The 19,220-nt window shown below is 43.6% G+C and overlaps 1 protein-coding gene across 1 annotated transcript; it reads left to right on the top strand.

Moving 5' to 3' along the window:
- Positions 1-4,455: 4,455 nt before the first annotated feature.
- LOC131896489 (interferon-induced protein with tetratricopeptide repeats 1-like) lies at positions 4,456-14,461 on the top strand. Its single transcript, XM_059247161.1, is given in 2 exon segments — positions 4,456-4,823; positions 13,081-14,461. Coding segments are annotated over 2 exon segments (1,386 nt in total). The 5' UTR covers positions 4,456-4,818.
- The last annotated feature ends 4,759 nt before the right edge of the window (positions 14,462-19,220 follow it).

Below are 19,220 nucleotides of genomic sequence, written 5' to 3'. Positions count from 1 at the left end.
GCTGTTTGTTTCTTCTCTTCCTAACACTGTTTGGCCAGCATCATAAATGGTTAATTTATTACAGAGACAAAGGGGGAAGAGGTGAAATACCAGCCTGAGCCTGAACCTCACAGAACCGGCACCAATGTCACCTTATAGGAGTAGGGGAAGAATCCCTTTTGGACCTCTGCTTGCCATGGACTGTAGTGACTGGAAAAATGAAACACTCCAATATGTTTTCATGGAAGTATTGTGCTCAACTATCATTGGCTTTCACATGCATGTACACGGAGTGTTGTCTTTTACCCCAAACATGAGTTATGATGTTTTAGAAACTGACCTAGTTATTAGGAATGTTTCCCGACAATCAGCATTCTACCCACTGTGGGATAATTCTGTGGAGCTGAAATGATAACAAGGATAATTAGTAGGAGAATGTGAGCAGACAACATTCACGCTATGATGTTAAGGACTGAAAAATGAAAACCTTCCTGTTCTTCTCTGTTTCACCTTTTTGAAGATACAGCACAGAACTGTTAAAGAAAGAATCATTTTGGTACACTTATGGGCTCGGTCCAGTGGATTGAAGGTTGGTGACATCTTCTCAAAATGAAATCTAGAGTGGCTTATCAAATGGAGTCTCCTTTAACAATGGACAGCCTGAAAAACCTACAACATGGAGTACTTAGAGGAAATAGAAATGTACTGAGCTCAACATGCTTCTGAGAAGCTGCCTGTAGGGCAGAGGCCGGAGTGACTCCCATGTACTTGAAGGTCAGTTCAAGGAGCTCTATGCAGGGCAGTTACAGGGCTGGTTCAGAGGAGCTATATGTGGACTCTCTGGTCTTCGCTCAGTTGTCCTGTAACTGAATGAGCAGACAGTTGTCACAGTCAGTTTCACACTCAGCTAAGGCTCTAAGAGAGACAAACTCAATGCATGGAGAAGACAATTTTGAGTAAAGACCCATATTCACCTTGGTCCTTTCAATCACATGCTTTTAAAATTTTTTCTTCCTGTCCGTTTCTGAGGTATGTGACAGGATTGTGAATGTTTGTGATTGGGGGGTACCAATGTGTATCACTTACTGTGAGAGACTAGTATTGTGGAGATTTAACAAGGCAACTCCATGTAGTTAAAAGGAGGTTTATTTTGGGGTAACTTACAGTCAGTAAAGGGGTTGGTTACAGGATGTGGGAGAGGTGAGGGGTAGTCCAACAGGGTTCTCTGCAGAACTCTGACTTCCAGCATCCAGCATCACAAGGAACTAAGAGGGCTGGCCCATATAGATCTTTAGTCTTAAGGGCTCCCATCTCAGCCCCCATCCAGGGTCAGGTCATAGGTAGGAGTGGTATTTACCAGAAGCCTCACTAGGGGTTTTTGCTTCTAGGTCAAAGCTGGAACAGCTACCCACTACAGACCAGCTTCCCCAATCCTCTCAGGTAATAATTGGAATGCCTTAGCCAGGACGTGGTGGCCCATGCCTTTAATCCTGCACTTGGGATGCAGAGGCAGGCAGATCTTTGTGAGTTCAAGGCCAGCCTGGTCTACAGAGTGAGATCTAGGAAAGGTGCAAAGCTACACAGAGAAACCCTATTCGAAAAACAAAAGGAATGGCACAGAGTAGTGAGGGATAGGAAGGTTTTTTTTTAATCTAAGGTTGACTGGTGAAATAAGGAAACACACATGCCTTCTGATAACAACTTTCTCTTTTACTTCATCTTAAGAAATGGTCTCTGACTCTTTCTGTCTCCACACTGCTACATATCTCCACAATACTGCACACAGCCACATGTCTCTACATACGTACATATTTCACATGGCTACTCATCTATCTTTTCATGAATTCTCTTCTGCATCTCTTTTCTACACCACTTCATCTTCCTGGTCTCCACACAGTTACAATCTCCACACAGCCACAGGTGAACACCTCATTTACACAGCTCTCTCCCCAGACAGCCCTTTCCACAGTTCCTAGGCACAGCTCCTCTACATAGCAGCAGCTCTTTCACACAGCTCTCTCTCACACACGTTCTTCTGCTAGATTTTTCACTTACTCTTACTCACTCTTTCATCCACTCCCTCCCTCACACTTTCCTCATGAAGCTTCATCACTCTCACTCAGCACACATACATACATACACACACACACACACACACACACACACACACACACACACACACTTCACTCACACTTCACTCACATTCTGCAGTAGCTGTCAAATAGCTCTACACAGCCATCTCTTGCTACATGGCTGCTGCCTCTCCACAACCAAACTCTGGACAAGTATAAGTTACATTTTCAGGGCCCTATCCATTCTCACAACACAAGATAAGTCGCATAGCTTCTCTTAGGATAGTAATGTCACATTGACTCATGAACGCAGCTCTAAGTTGGTGAGGGGTCTCAGACATTAAACCATTGGCTGAAGCCTGTGTGGTCAAGGGACATGAAGAAAGGGAGCTACCACAAGGCTATGTCTTGATATAAACAGCCTGGCCTAGATTTAACAATAAACAACACTGGGAATTAGTCTTTGTATATTCTCTGTAGGGGCAGCTTAGTCTGTTTTGGACTTGTTCTAAGGTCTTGGACAATGAGTTAAAGGCTGTCATGGATACAGAACACTGTTACTTTCCTGTGTTGGTAAAGAAGAATACTCTGGTAATATTTCTATTCATCAGAAGTATACATCTTAAAAATAAATCCACAGCTAAATGTGTGTGCAGAAATGTAAAACACACTACCAAAGCACCATGGAAAGCACCCCACAGCTGTTCTTATTAGGGAGGCATACCAGTGGAATCTGTGAAAGTTACAAATAGAAAGGAACTGGTTTCCACAGCCAGTGAACCCATGGCTTTGCCATGTGAGACTCCCCACTAGGGACATACACATCTGGTGGGTCGACTTGTCAAACACTAGTTGTCACCTGCCATATACTGCACGGTCCTGAGCAAATGTGTCATGACATATTGTGAAGGTCACAGTATAACCCTCTAGATTTAATTCTCTGCCCCAATAAGGATTCTGATGACTGATCCCAGGAGGCAGACTTTATAAAAAGCTTTTATACTCTGTCACACACCTAGCACCTCCTGACACATACCTCTGGGTTCTTCATAATTAATCTTCATTGGGAAAGTGGCCAAGGAGACTCTATTTCCTGTTGGTGACAGCTGATTGAGGTTTAGGGATAAAACTCTCTGGTCAGGGAAACTTTCACGAGAGTTTATAATTCTATTAAGGAATTAGAGCTAGATATTTAAGTCCTTTTCAAAGATTTTTATATTTGGAGGAGTGAAGGACGAGCTGTATTTGGGGACACAGCAATGAATGGCCAGGCTAAGCAACCAGACACCAATAGGGCTGAGAAAGTCGGGTAACAAGAAAACAAGACTGTAGCAGGAATCTTAAAAGTTCTTTTTAATAAAATCAAACTTGAGCCAGGTATTGGGGTGAACTGGAAGATTAGAGAACCAGAACAAGCCACAGCTACCTCACCTTGCCGGATCCTCAGCTGGTCTTGTTTCCTCAGACTGGAGGCTTCTGAGTCCTCATCCAGAATGGGTCTCAGCTGAACTGTGCTGCTCAAAACCTAAAAGCTTAACCAGCCAAATGCTTAACCAGGCCAAATGCTTCTAGTTCCTGGTCCTCATGCCTTATATACCTTTCTGCTTTCTGCCTCACTCCCTGGGATTAAAGGCTCCTTTCTGGGATTAAAGGTGTGAATCACCATGCTTGGCTGTATCCTTGAACACATGGATTTCTGCCTCTGGAATGCTAGGGTTAAAGGTGAGTGCTACCATCGCCTATCCTCTATGTTTAATATTGTGGTTGTTTTGTCCTGGCCCCAGATAAGTTTATTAGGGTGCACAATATTTTGGGGAACACAATACCACCTCAGAATAAGGGACTTGACCTCGGCCTGAAACAATCTGAGCCCCAACATCTACAGTTTTCTACATGGTTTCAGCCATTAGCATAGGATAGCATCAAGGCTGTGAGTAAAGCATTCTCTAGAGATTACATGCTTGGCTCTTGCTTATGTGGCTGTAACCGCTAGCAACAGCCTTTTACAAACAGACACCTCAAGGAGGAGGTAACAGGAATCAAGACTCCATGACTATAGGCTCTGGAAATTTGGCCTAGTTAATGAAGGGTAAACTCCTAAAGCCTCAGGGAGACTGAGAAGCTCTGCAAAGGGAAGAGGACTTGAATGATCATTCCTGCAGTAGTTCCTAAGGACAGCCAAACACCAAACCACCTGGGATGTACTCCTTCCAGACTGTGGGGGATCTCACCTGCAGATAGACTCCTCCATCCCAAAATTCCTATTTGCCATGCCATCAAATCCATGAGTGTGGTTCAGTTCCAAGGAGGCAGTGCAGAACTGCAGTTCTTTTGACTGAGGAACAATGGTGCTTGTGGAGATGCCAAGCTGGGTCTATATGTCCACATCACCTCCATTAACATCCTAACAGCATGGCCTGCTGCCAGGGATCTCTCTCTCTTGATAGTTGAATGGAACTGACATGTCACTCTGTTTCAGATTCCCTCTTCCCATTGGTTCAGAGGAAAGAGGAGAAGGCCCACACCTGTTAGCCCTCAGTTTCCCTGAGGAGAAACCTGCAGGCATTAGTTTCACTTTCTGTTTCAGGTTCCTACTGTGACTATAAAAGCACAAACACACACACCACAGCTCACAGAGCTGTCTCCCAGCCCTTCTCTGAGAGTCCAGTTGGTGTGCAAGTCCACAAGACAGCAGAGAGTCAAGGCAGGATTCTGAGGAGCCTGTCCTGGTGAGAACCCAAGAACTGCTGCCACCTTCACAGCAACCATGGGGTAAGGATTTCCCTGCTCTGTAGTTTGAGTGAACCCAGGACACAGACATTTGCTTGTGGCCAGGTCTGACTGAGTCTGCTTCTGTTCCTTTGCTCTGTCTTCTGCCTTCTCTTTCTACTACTGAAAAGGGAACAAGGATGCTAATTGTCCTGAGTGTCCAGGGACTCTGTTTAATGGGTGTGCTGTTGGTAGGGGCTGGAATGGTGACAGCAAACTGGCTTTAATTTTAGAGGCTGTCTCACACATGTAGTTGGAAACACCTAGGGAGACTTTAGCATGGTGATCTCACAGAGAGAGACAGTTACCAATGAGAACTTCAGGAATGGACAAGTTACCACTCTACCTACTTAGAGCCCCCAAAGAGAGCAGCTGCTTAGATGGTTCTCCTTCCCCTTCCCCTACTCCACTTCATTGTCCATGGGATGTACCCAGCAGAGGTACCTCTTGAGATGCTGTTCAATTTTCTGTATGAATACATACAACATATATATTCACTGCATATGCAATATATACTATGTATATTCAAGAAATACGAGGCACCCAGTGGAGTGTTATTCATGTGAATGGCCCTGGGTTTTTATGTTTGAAATTGCCAATCAGATTAAAAGTGCCAGTCAGTGGAGGTGTTTGCACTGAATCTTTGCTACAGTGAGCATCTCTTGACTTGGAGCATTATTCTTCTGTCTTTATACATAGGACGATCTATCATACATGAATATGGAGGAGGCTGAGAGCTGTTGGGGAAGGATGAGCTAGAATACAGAGTTCACACTGGTAGAAAAATATGGAGCCGAAGTAAGTAGAGTGCAGAAGGCTGTAGGACCTGTCAGGTGATGGTTATTATCATAGTCAGTGACTCAGGTGCTTAAGACTTCGGTTTGCAAAGGCATTCCTGCAGAATGAGAAAGGCTACAGATCTCCAACTTCACAGGGGACCCTGAACAACCACAGGGAAGTGGGATCCTGGCTGCTCTCTATTGAGAGCCACTGGTAGCAAAAGTCCTTGAGAGTATACAGCAGTGACAACTAGAGTTCAGAAGGTCAACCAAACAGAACTAAGGGTTCTGTTAGATAAAACCATCATGCAAGGCATTATGGAATTACTGCCTTTTGAATGAATTGGCTGCCTCTTGTTGTAAACTTCTTGTGCAAAAACAACTATAATTCTCCCCATTTACAATGTATCTCCAAATTAGTGTACATGTAATCTCATGATTGCATCTCAATCTTGGGCACAATTTTCCTATGCATTGGGGTAATTGGACAACTGTCCCCAGCTGTGTTATTTTTCATTAACATACCTGGCTAGGGCCATTCCCCAGACAAATGTATTTCAGCGAAGATAACTTTTACCAAGGACAAAACTACACATAGATAAACATTAGCTCATCTCACTCTTAGATAGAGAAAAGAACCTCTAACAATTAAATCCTCAACTCCTTATCTTCACCCCGAGTTATTTACACAAGACCCTAATTTAAGAGATTTACTGCTCATATTCCTAGGACGATATTTTAGCTATTGCTAGATACTGAGTTAAGGCAGTTACCTCCCACTGACCCAAGGAGTTGCCTACAAGGCCAGGCAGGCAATAGGTGCCAAGCTTCTTTCTTGTGCAAATTAGGTTTTTATTCCTCCTCAGCCAGGTGCTATTCCTAGATTTTCTCCTCAGCAATTACTCTGAGTGAAAGTGCTTTTACTAACCAAATACTACAAGCTCTGACAGAGGTTGCTTAGCCACCTAGCATATGTCCCCCTCCCTATCAGAAAGCAGCTGCAGCTGGGATGAGCGGGAAAAGTGGTGCCAAAGACAGTTTACTTTCTTGTGACTTACTGACCCCTAACACTTTACCTAGCCATTTCTAGATTGTAGTTTGAGCACATAAATTCCCTAATTGATCTTGGCCTTTAGTTGACCCTACCAGAGTGACAAAAAGGGAGTTCTCCTCTTTTGGGTTGTAATTGGAAGCTGACAATTAATTGCTTTATGTGTGGGTCCTTATCACCTCTCTCTGAGACTCTGAAAACTTCAAGCCTTCCATTGCTTTACCAAACAATTACTGTGTGGGTATATATACTGGTTCTCTGAGAGCACTGGGGGGATTGATGCAGAAGAACACAGATGAAGACAGAGATGGAAAGAACTAGGTAGAATGATGAGAGAACAGTCGAAGGGACTGAGAGCAGGAGGGAAAGAGAGCTAAATAAGAGAGCAGAAAAGAAACTGTACAATTCAAGTTGCCATAGAAGAATAAAGAGAATGGACTAAAGAACTCAATGTGCTTAAATTCATTGACTATCCCTCAGATTAGAATCCTAAGCTGGTTGGTAGACTCTTCTGCGGACCCGGGAGCAAACAATATAGGCTGTACCTAATATTGTTTGCATTAGCTCTCTCTCCAGGTTGCCCACACAAATGGCTGTTGCCTCTGTGCTGCTCAGCTTTCCTGCTTCATGGACTTACACACAAATACATGTGCCTCCTTCTTGGGGCACAGGTCCTCAGCAGGATCCTTGTGAGCCTCTCAACTAGGCAGATCTTTCTGGACAGCTGGTGTTCAGATTTCAGGTGATTTTAGCTGCCCTGCCAATGCCTTTATTTCCCATAAGGTGTGGGCACAATCTCTAATTCACTGTGCACTGCTGTAGGCAGGGAAGGAAAGCAGGATTGAATCTGATGCCCCTGGGCCGTGATTAATCTGCCTACAGAAATCTCTCCATCATTTGTAAGTGCTCTGTAAAAAAAGAAATAACCATGCATTGATTATTTCGGAGAGAGACAGAGACAGAGAAAACAGGCAGAGATAGAGACTGAGAGGACAGAAACTTCTTATGCCTTTGTCTCTTTCTAGCCTGGCTCATCAAATATTACAGGTAAAGGCCTGAGTCTAGTCACAATAGGGAAACCTTCCCTGGGGCACTTTTGAAATATCCAAGTATTTGTGTCCAACATCAATGAACTGGACCAGGGCCACATGATTAGTAACAGCGATAGAGACATTTCATTACAAAACAGCACTCTTGAAAATGAGAAGGGCCGGGCGTTGGTGGCGCACGCCTTTAATCCCAGCACTTGGGAGGCAGAGCCAGGCGGATCTCTGTGAGTTCAAGGTCAGCCTGGGCTACCAAGAGAGTTCCAGGAAAAGGCGCAAAGCTACACAGAGAAACCCTGTCTCGAAACCCCCCCCCCAAAAAAAAAATGAGAAGGGACTAGTGAGCAGAGGGATAAGCTCAAAGAGCACTGGGCTGTGGTGATATATTGTGATTCCCAATATATTGTGCATCCTAATAAACTTATCTGGGGTCAGAGGACATAACAGCCACTAGATAGACATAGAGGCCAGAAAATGATGGCACACATGCCTTTAATCCTATCACTTGGGAGGCAGAGATTTATCCAGATCTCAGTGAGTTCAAAGCTACACTGGAAACAGCCAGGCAGGTGATTTACGCCTTTAATCCCAGGAAGTGATGGCAGAAACAAGAAAGGAGTATAAGGGATGAGGACCTGGAACTAGAGCTGGTTAAGATTTTAGGCTTTTGAGCAGCAGTTCAGTTGACATCTTTTTGGACAAGTACTCAGAGGCTTCCAGTCTGAGGAAACATAATAGCTGAGGAACTGGCAAGGTGAGGTGGCTGTTTCTTGTTCTGTTTTTCTGATCATTCACAGTTTACCCCAATACCTAGCTTTAGGTTTGTTTTTATTAATAAGAACTTTTTTGTGCTACACTGGGCTATGAGGCTCATTTCAGTCAGCAGATTCCTGTGTCCCACCTGACACACAGTTGGGACAATTCTCTCACACACTGTCCTGCAGCCTTTTATAAAACAATCACACAGAGGCTTAATATTATTTATAACTAACTCCTTGGCCATTAGCTCAGGCTTATTACTGACTAGCTCTTACGTTTAAGTTAACCCATAATTCTTACCTATGTTTAGCCACATGGCTTGTTACCTTTTCTCAGTACTGCCTTGTCATCTTGTTTCCTCTGTGTCTGGTTGGTGACTCCTGACTCAGCCTTCCTCTTCCCAGCATTCTCCTTGTCTGCTTATCCTGCCTGTACTTCCTGCCTGGCTACTGGCCAATCAACATTTTATTTATCAACCAATCAAAGCAACACATATTCACAGCATACAAAATGACATTCCACATGACCATTTACATGGCATGAACAAAGAGCCCTGTCTCTTCTCCAGGTTGGTACATCAAAGGCACTTTGAGTATCCACTATCCATTCCTTGAAGCCTAGGAAAGGAAGAGCTACAGGTTTTCTCTGCAAACTGTCTTCCTTCATGGTCATTAATGCTGCTGTCTTTGTGGTCCCCAATCTCAAGCCACTTTCCTTAAGATCAGAAATGCCATAAGAAAGGAGGGAATGAGCATCACACTTGCTTCCCTTGGAGACATCAAATGGTGCAGCTCAGAGGGTTGAGTGGGTCAAGGGCTTGGCAAGCAAGCATGAGGATTACAATCTCAGTGTTTCTGCTGAGAGAAGAGAGGGAAGCCTTGGCTTTCCTTCTCCCAACACAAGCTGGTAAAGATGAGTGCCTAATGCTGTCCTCTGACCTTCATATGCATGACTTGACTTTGGCACCCCTTATAAATACACACCCACAAACCCCCACACACCCACAAACCCACACAGGCACACACATAAGCCACATACAAACACACACTCACATACACACGAGCACACATAGGTGCGTGTGCACAGGTCCACACTGGTGCACATACATGTGCAAACATGCACAAACACGCACACACAAACAGATGCTTGTAAGCATGTGAACACATGCATGCAAGCACAGGAGCATGCACATGCACACATACACGCACACAGACACACATACACGCACACACATGCATACACACTCACACACCCACACACAAACATACTCACGCACTCAAAGTTCATGGCTTAGACAGGAAAGACATCCTGACCATGGAACAGGCATGTGGCCCTCTTAGTCAAATACAAACACCTTCAAGGTGAGGTAATATATAGACAAGCAATTTAATCTGAGATTTATAATTTGCTAAGTTACAATTAGCAAAGTTCTGTAATGTAAACCTCTGTGTTCATAGTTCTTTTCCCTGCGGCAGCCTAGACAGAAGGGCTCAGCCATGCATTCAGTGTTTGTCCCTTGGGTCTCTATGTAATTAAATCCCCATGGCATATATGTCCTTTTTCTCTTACAGGAGTACTCATGCTAGCACAAAAATTATGTTGATTGTTTTAGACTATAGTGAGTCTAATTCTGTTTTTGAAAATCACTTTTATTATTGTAGCATCTTGGGACATTTCATACAATTTGAGATTTAAAGCTTCATTTGAAAACTGTCATGTGCTTCGGAATAGGGATTGCATTGAATCTGTGGTTCTTTGGGTAATTGTATTATCTTAGTGATAAGGTGAAGACTGGGTGTCCTCTTAGGGTGCTTAGTTGCCTTTTAAGAGAACTTAGAAAAGGACTGAAAAGGGAGTTCCAGGATAATTTATTACAATTTTAATGGCAAGCCCTGAGCAAGCAAGTTGTCAATTTCAGTAGATGCTCAGAATAGGAGAATAGAGAAGAACAGGGGTATGGGATACACACGCATATTGTGTCGAGCCTTCTTGAAGGACAGCAACAGGTTGTACAAGCAGCCACATGGCTGGGAGGGGAGCTTTAGAGGAGAAAGAAAGGACAAGTATGGGGAGATGGGCAGAATAGTTCTATCTTCCAGGTCAGGGCTCAGAAGGCAGGCAGGCTCAGCCCAAACTCATGGCAGCTGCTAGGCATTGCACTACAGGGAGAAGACACTCTGGGAAAGAAAATCCATTACCTCATTGAAGGGAGAAGTATTCCTCCTATCTCTTCAGTGTGGATGAAGGTAAACTTGCCTTTCCAGGGCAGATCATTAGCCAGATCAAGGACGTGCCCACCTAGAATAGCTCTAAATTGAGGACACAAGGACAGGTCTCCTCCTAGTGGTAGATTTTCTTCAATAGACTAATAGATAATTGTTTTTACCTTGATGGGCCTTTCTTTATATTGAACCATGTGAATGCTATCCTGCCTCATTAATATAAGTTATTATTCTATTACTTGGTATTTTATTTTTTTAGATGATTTTCAGTTTTCTATGTTCATTGTTTATGTGCAACTTTTATGCATCCCTTGGGCAAATTGGACCCTTCTCCAAATTCCTTTTACCTTCTCTGTTGCAGTGACTGATTTCTACAAATTCAACAACCATTTGTGCGTCATTTCACACTTACATTACCATTCTTAAATGAATGATCACAGTGATAGAGACAAAGTTGACAGTTGCCAAAAGCTAAAAAAATGTGTGAGGACTAAGGCTAGAGGTGTGCCTGTCCAGGGTAGCAGGAACTGGAGGCAGTGGTGATGAAGGAGCCTACATCAGCTGATGAATGTCAGTTCCAGCGCTTAGATCATTAAGGGGACAAATGACAGTTGTCCATGTGTTGTTACAACCACCTCAGTTTCCTCACTAGTTCTCCTACTGTACTTGTATAAGATGTACATATTGAAAAACCCGGTGAAGGAGAAAGCTGAGTTTTGCACTGACTGGGAAGCTTTCCATGAATCTATACTCTTTAGAGGTAAAGGAGTAAATGCAATCGTGACCAAACATCACATCATTTCAGTCATGATCCTTTTCCTGTTGCATGCACTACATGGTCCTCAAGTCATTGTTTAGAGAAGTTCTGCATTGAAAACTAGTCAAAGAAAAAGGAAGAGGATTTGAGTTGGACAGAAGGATTCTAGACTAAGGTGAATTTTAATTCAGGACTCAGTGTGCCAAAGCTCACAGTCACACAAAGCTTGCATGGAGTTAATGGAGGTTTTATGTTCCATTCTTGCAGTATAGAAAACTGATGTTAATGCTTCACAGTAGATGGTTTCTGAAAGATTTACTTTGGAATTATAATTGGGAACTTCACTGAAAGAAAGAAGACAAAGTTGAAGGACACATATCAGATATTTATGTTATGATTAATTACAGTAGCAAAATTACAGTTATGAAGTGGCAACGAAATAATTTCAAGGTTGGTAGTCAACACAAGATGCTTGCCTGAACGAAAGGGCTACAGCATTAGGAAGGTTGAAAACCACTAGTAAAGTAGGGACCTGGAAGAGAGTGGCCATCAATGGTCGCTAGTGCATTGTTCATAACATTCATGGAGGGAGGCATGAGGTATGGGTGAGCAAACCTGACCAATTGACTGATCCATGAGATGTCTAGATGGCTGTCTGTTTCCATTAGCCTACCCTTATGGGCACAATGCTAGTGTGCTCAGTTATGGGTAAGACCTAAGGGGACAGCACACGTGTATTCTACTATTCTTGGCATGGCCAGATGAAAAGTGAAGACAGCTGGTTTAAGCACTATGGCATCTCTGGTCTCTGGCAGAGACAGCTACCAACAGGACCAAGGGCCTTTTTGCCTTCTGAGCACAGATTCATCTCCAAGCTGCTTGCTTTGGGGTTACTACCCTGAAGCTAACTGACTAGATTCTATAGGTGGTTCTGAGACAGGAGTGACACATAGTTTGGAACTACTTGTACTGCTCTATAGGGAAACAAGAAAAGGCATGAAGTTGTATAAGCATCTTTAAAATAAAGGGATTCTTTGTAACCATAGGAGGGAGAGCTAAGTTGACTTACTCTCCAGAAGCTCCCCAGCTACATTGTCCAAAGATAAAAGTTCTAGAGAAGAGTCATCCCCAGTGTCACAAGGCAGAGAGCATGTCCATTAGTTCTGCATCAGCCTATGGAGAACAGCTCCTTGTTTGTGTCTGAGATGAAATAGGCAGACCCCCAGTGACTTCTCCTCCACATTCAGTGTTTACCACACAGACAGGTCCTGTCTATGTCAGTTCAGGTGGCATAAACTTGTGCACATAGTCCTCAAAGACATAAGGAAAGGGGAATAGAATTTTAGATTTCCAAACCTCAGATAAGGACTCTGACATGTATGTTCGTGTGCCTGTATCTATGTGGCAATGTCCAGCCTTGACTGAAAGGATTAACTTACAACCTGAGATTGTAAGTACAGGTACATGAACATGCATGTACAAGAGGTCTCTGGCAGTACCAATAAATGGAGATGAGAGATTGATTTAAAATAATCAAGAAATTCTAAAAGAACAAAATGTCAGACTTTCAGGAAATAAGCACGAATATGTGAAATGTGTTTAGCTTGGAATTAATTGGCAACCAATTACCTGCTTCCTTCTTACAGAGAGAATGCTGGCAGTGATCAGGTCAAGGAGAATCTGATTCAGCTGAGATGTCACTTCACATGGCATCTGCTGTTGGAAGATGTTGACATACCTGATTTGGAAATGAGGATCTCTGAGGAGCTTGAGTTCCTAGACATCAAAAACTCAGTGGGGATGCTCAACCTCAGGGCCTATGTGAATCACCTGAAAGGAGAGGATGAGGAAGCCCTGCAGAGCTTGAAAGAAGCAGAAGCCTTGATCCAGGGAGAGCAGTTGGGCAAGAGAAGCCTGGTGACTTGGGGTAACTATGCTTGGGTGCATTACCACATGGGCAGGTTGGCTAAAGCCCAGACCTACCTGGACAAGGTGGAGAACACTTGCAAGGAATTGAGCAGTCCCTACCGCTATAGTATGGAGTGTGCCGAGATGGTCTGTGAGCAAGGCTGGGCCTTGCTGAAGTGTGGAGGACAGAATTATGCAGGAGCCATGACCTGCTTTGAAATGGCTCTGACAGTGGAGCCTGAAAACACTGAATACATCATTGGCTATGCAGTTGCAGCCTATCACATAGACTTTGATGACGATCTCTCTCTAGAATCTCTAAGAAAGGCTGTCAGGTTAAATCCAGATGATCCAAATATTAAAGTGTATCTAGCACTGAAGCTTCAGGATGTAGGAGAAGCAGCTGAAGCAGAAACACACATTGAAGAAGCCCTCAGTAACACATTCTGCGGACACTATATCTTTCGATACATAGCCAAGTATTACCGAAGGAAAGGCTGCATAGACAAGGCTCTCTGTCTGCTACACAAGGCCTTGCAGTTGTCACCTGCCTCTGCCTACCTTCATTACCAACTAGGGCTCTGCTACCTTCAACAAGTGTTGCAACTGAGGACATCCAGCAATGAGCGGGCCAGAAGGCAGGTGGCATAACAGGCCATTTTTGAATTTCAAGAGACTCTGAAACTCAGGCCCAGATTAGAGATGGCTTATGTTTGCATGGCTGAAGTACAGGCAGAAATGGGCCAATATGAAGAAGCAGAAGCAAATTTCCATAAGGCACTGAACATGAAGGAACTGAACAGGAATCTTGAGTGTCACAAAGAGCAGGATATTCATTTACGCTATGGCCGTTACCAAGACTTTCATAGGAAATCAGAGGACGAGGCGATAACCCAGTACTTAACAGGTCTTAATCTGAAAGAAGAAAACTTTGTCTGGAGGAAACTACTCAAAGCTTTAGAGGAAGTGGCCACAAGACGTGTTCACCAGAATGTTCGACTTGTGGAGAGCACTAGCTTGCTTGGGTTCGTCCACAAACTGAAAGGGGATAGGAAGGAAGCCCTGCAGTTCTATGAGAGGGCTCTGAGGCTCACTGGGGAAATGAACCCTGAGTTCTGAATGCAGCTCACCTCTGTGAAGCGAATGTACTCATAACTGAGCGTTCCCAACCTCCTTCCCAATTTCTTTCTCCAAACTCTTTGTCACCCCTCATTGTGGTGTCTATGAGGAACATGCACCCTACCGCTCCTGCTCACTTACTGATCAGGACTGGCCCCTGCAGATCTGCACTCCCTTGAGCTGTGGGATCCTAGGACATCTTTTCCTTATGTCTGTGTCTTGGGAATGCAAGACTTCCATCCTCTGCTTGCCAGTGTCCTGGACAAAGAGGTCTTCTCCAAGGAAGCTTTTACTTTAGGTCAGCAGATACTCTTAGTACAGACCAGTGTCCTGGACAAAGAGGTCTTCTTCAAGGAAGCTTTCACTTTAGGTCAGCAGATACTCTTAGTACAGTGCAATGTCAGAGAAAACCAAGTGAGCAAAGGGGAGAGTTTGTACCTGAGAGGTCTCACCTTACTGCAGAATCATTCACGGCTAATTAGAGTCTTCAGTTTGGGGAAAGCCAAGCAGAGGAAACCTGCGGGGACCTTACAGACAGAAGATGATATAAGGAGATTTGTGCAGTTTTTCTGTGCTACTGATAGTGTGTTATATGTGATGTTTTCCCCTCAAATAAAATATATTCAGTAAAATTCTTTGAATCACAAAGTCTTCCAGTGTAATTTGTTGATAGAATGGAAAGGATATCCCTTCAGTGACCTCAAGATGTCTTGGGCTAGCAGAATCAACTAACAGAAGTCTAGTGGCAGGCAGGAAAAAAAGTTATGCACATAAACCCTGCAAGGGGTCTGTGTAAAGATGAGGCTGTATTTCATTCTCCACATCATGGGATAGTAAGGGTGACTGATGCTGCCTTGATACCTAACAACTGCTGTTTGTCTTTGTGAATTATGTTGCTAGGGATGGGTTTAGGGTTCATTCACCTGATACTTGGGGGAATACCTCTGATATTTGTAATAGATGTTTCTTTGATAAGCCAAAATCATGTTTATTTCATTCAATCAAAGGAAAACTCTCACGATTCATAATACTCCCTAATAGTCTCAATGGATGCTGAGGAAGAGTAACTGAGGGAACAAAAGGTGGGTTGGAGAGAGAAAGATTGGGAGAGAGCAGGAGGTCATGCAGTTTGATTCACAAGCTGGGTTCTGGGAACTTGGCAGACTCTTCTCTTCCAGGAGAACATTTTCACACTTGCCCAAGGGGACACACCTTTACTAGGTTTTCCAAGGGATGATATGTGGGTCAGACACTGGATGTTTCAGACACCATGGGTGTCCTATTATGTCTAAGTCTTGTCCCCTTCACTTACCTCCATGAGAGTCGTAGTCTGGCGGATCTAAACTAGAGAACCTTAATGCTTAAAATTCTCCCCTTGATTAAAGTGTCTTGTGGTTCCTAGGTCCTGGGCTCAGCAAGCCCAGCATGCACCCATGTGCTCTGTGTCTGCTGACCCACACTCCCATGCTCAGGAGCACTTCCCCGTCCTCTGCATCTCCTCTCTCCTTGTTCCTGTTGTTTAGCTGTCCTGTCAGCTCTTTGGGGTTTTCTTTGCTCCTCCTCATCCCCTCTGAGTATAGTCTCCTCTTGTTATCCTAGTCTTCCCATTCACTCAACTGCATGGACGAAACTACAGCAAGTGGAGGTGTGTCCTCCACAGCTGTGCAAGGAACAAGCATGGGTGACACAATATACACATACACACACACACACACAGAGAGAGAGAGAGAGAGAGAGAGAGAGACAGACAGACAGACAGACAGACAGACAGACAGACAGAAAAATAGAGAGGAGAGCACACAAAATAAATAACTGTGAAAAACATTAAATTAATAAAATTAAGGAAAATCACTGTGCATTTTGCTTTTGAGGAACCAGGTAAAACTAATAATGTCCCTGTTATTACTTAAATATAGATTGTGTGTACTTAGTTACCACTACTGTTCCAAATGTTCTGTGGTGACCTGTAGGTCAAATGTAGGACAAATGTCTACAAACCTGACTTTCCGTGGACTGACATTGAAAACTCCATAGCAAAGATGGAGAAGCAGATAGTGAATGTGGATCAGTGGCCTATTTTGTGTCCACGCTTGTTATGGCCTTAGCAGGAAAGCATCCTGGGATCACCCGCAGTCACTGCCATGCATTCCTTCAACTATAATTTCCCCAAGTGGCACAGCAATTTCTCCAGTGAGTGCTAATGTGACAGAAGGACCAGAACACTGATATCAAGCTGGGCGAGGAGTGGGCAGTGACCTCCAGCTATTGGATTTGTTCCTCAAGTGATAGGCAGACAGGTCACTAAGACCTACTCTGTGTAGGCTTAAGAAAACATTTTAAAAATACAGTGATGGCTTTGAAGAAGTCATAGGTATATGTATGGAACATCTTCCCTATGCTGCATATATGTACCATGTCAGGAGACATGTGTTAATATCTGTCTGCACCATACAGTCAATAGAGCATACATAATCGCATTCTTTTTCCATGTCTTCTTGTGTATTAGGAAGACACTAACCATCTTCTTCTCTAGAGAGTCACCAAGAACAATAGGTACAATGTAAAATGGATACCGTACCTGGGGCCCCTCACCATACCCCTGAAAGATGGCCTGGACCCTCAGCTGTGTCCCAGATCAACAGTCAAGCAATTTCAAGTTGATAAAGGATGCCTAGGACCTTTTTATCCCTGGTTCAAACACAGGTACACCTTATAATCACCTGAGAATTCTGATTTGTTTGTTTCATTGATTGATTTTTTTTTTTTCCTCAGACAGCATTTCTCTGTGAAGCAGTCCTGGCTGTCCTGCAACTCACTCTGTAGACCAGGCTGGCCTCAAACTCACAGATCTGCCTGTCTCTGCCTATTGAGTGCTGTGATCAAAGGAATGTGCCACCCCTACCTGGCTTGATTGAGTGATTTAAAACTGATTTTAAATCTGATTCTGGAGTGTGTTCAGTTGGGCTAGCCAAGAGCCTGAGCACAATTCATGTAGATGTTCTCTAATGATTCTAACATGCATTGAGTATTTAAATCTGCCAGCCCATTCTAATCACTCACTAATGAGCCAGGAATATTGTAGCTAGCAGAGGTGACATGGCCTTTCACAAAAGGTCAGTCTCATGCAGTTGCTTTGGATAACTGGGATGGGTCTGATAGCCTATGCTGACACATCATTTCCTGGAAGTTTATTTTTTTCTTCTTTTTTTTTTCCCTTTTTTTCTTCGAGATAGGGTTTCTCTGTGTAGCTTTGCGCTTTTCCAGGATCTCGCACTGTAAACCAGGCTGGCCTCGAACTCACAAAGATCTACCTGTCTCTGCCTCCTGAATGCTGGGATTAAAAGCACTGTCTGTAGGCTGGAGAGATGGCTCAGCTGTTAAAGGCTAGGATCACAACCAAAAGCATGTGCCAACACAGCCCAGCAAGGTTTCATTTTTTTCAAGTTCTCATTTATCTTTTCTGTGCATTACACACACAAGCACACACACACACACACACACACACACACACACACACACTCACATGTAATCATAAATACATGGTTGTAGGCTCATGCACCCACATACAGTTAGCTGTTTCTTTCTTCTCTTCCTAACACTGTTTGGCCAGCATCATAAATGGTCCATTTATTACAGAGACAAAGGGGGAAGAGGTGAAATACCAGCCTGAGCCTGAACCGCACAGAAGCGGCACCAATGTCACCTTATAGGAGTAGGGGAAGAATTCCTTTTGGTCCTCTGCTTGCCATGGACTGTAGTGATTGGAAAAATGAAACACTCCAATATGTTTCAATGGAAGTATTGTGCTCAAACATGATTGGCTTTCACATGCATGTACACAGAGTGTTGTCTTTTTCCCCAAACATGAGTCAATGATGTTTTAGAAGCTGACCTAGTTATTAGGAATGTTTCCAGACAAGCAGCATTCTACACTGTGGGATAATTCCGCTTAAATTATAACAAGGATAATTAGTAGGAGAGTGTGAGCAGACAACACTTACTCTATGCTGTTAAGGATGGAAAAATGAAAACCTTCCTGTTCTTCTCTGTTTCATTTGAAGACACAGCACAGAACTGTTAAAAAAAAAATCATTTTTGTACACTTATGGGCTTGGTCAAGTGGATCAAAGGTTGGTGACATCTCCTCAAAATGGAATCTAGACTGGCTTATCAAATGGAGTCTCCTTTAACAATGGACAGCCTGAAAAACCTACAACATGGAGTACTTAGAGGAAATAGAAATGTACTGAGCTCAACATGCTTCTGAGAAGCTGCCTGTAGGGCAGAGGCCTGAGTGACTCCCATGTACTTGAAGGTCAGTTCAAGGAGCTCTATGCAGGGCAGTTACAGGGCTGGTTCAGAGGAGCTATATGTGGACTCTCTGGTCTTCGCTCAGTTGTCCTGTAACTGAATGAGCAGACAGTTGTCACAGTCAGTTTCATACTCAGCTAAGGCTCTAAGAGAGACAAACTCAATGCATGGAGAAGACAATTTTGAGTAAAGACCCTTATTTCACCTTGGTCCTTTCAATCCTATGCTTTTAAAATATATTATTCCTGTCTGTTTCTGAGGTATAGGACAGGCTTGTGAATGTTTGTGATTAGGAGAGGGGTACTAATGTATAGCTGACTGTGAGAGACCAGTATTGTGGGGATTTAACTAGACAACTCCATGTAGTTAAAAGGAGGTTTATTTTGGGGTAACTTACAGCCAGTAAAGGGGTTGGTTACAGGATCTGGGAGAGGTGAGGGGTAGTCCA

This window comes from Peromyscus eremicus, chromosome 1 (genome assembly GCF_949786415.1).
Source record: "Peromyscus eremicus chromosome 1, PerEre_H2_v1, whole genome shotgun sequence".
Taxonomy (NCBI): Eukaryota; Metazoa; Chordata; class Mammalia; order Rodentia; family Cricetidae; genus Peromyscus; species Peromyscus eremicus.
Note: the sequence above shows the minus strand (reverse complement) of the source record. Positions and strands in the feature narration are given on the sequence as shown.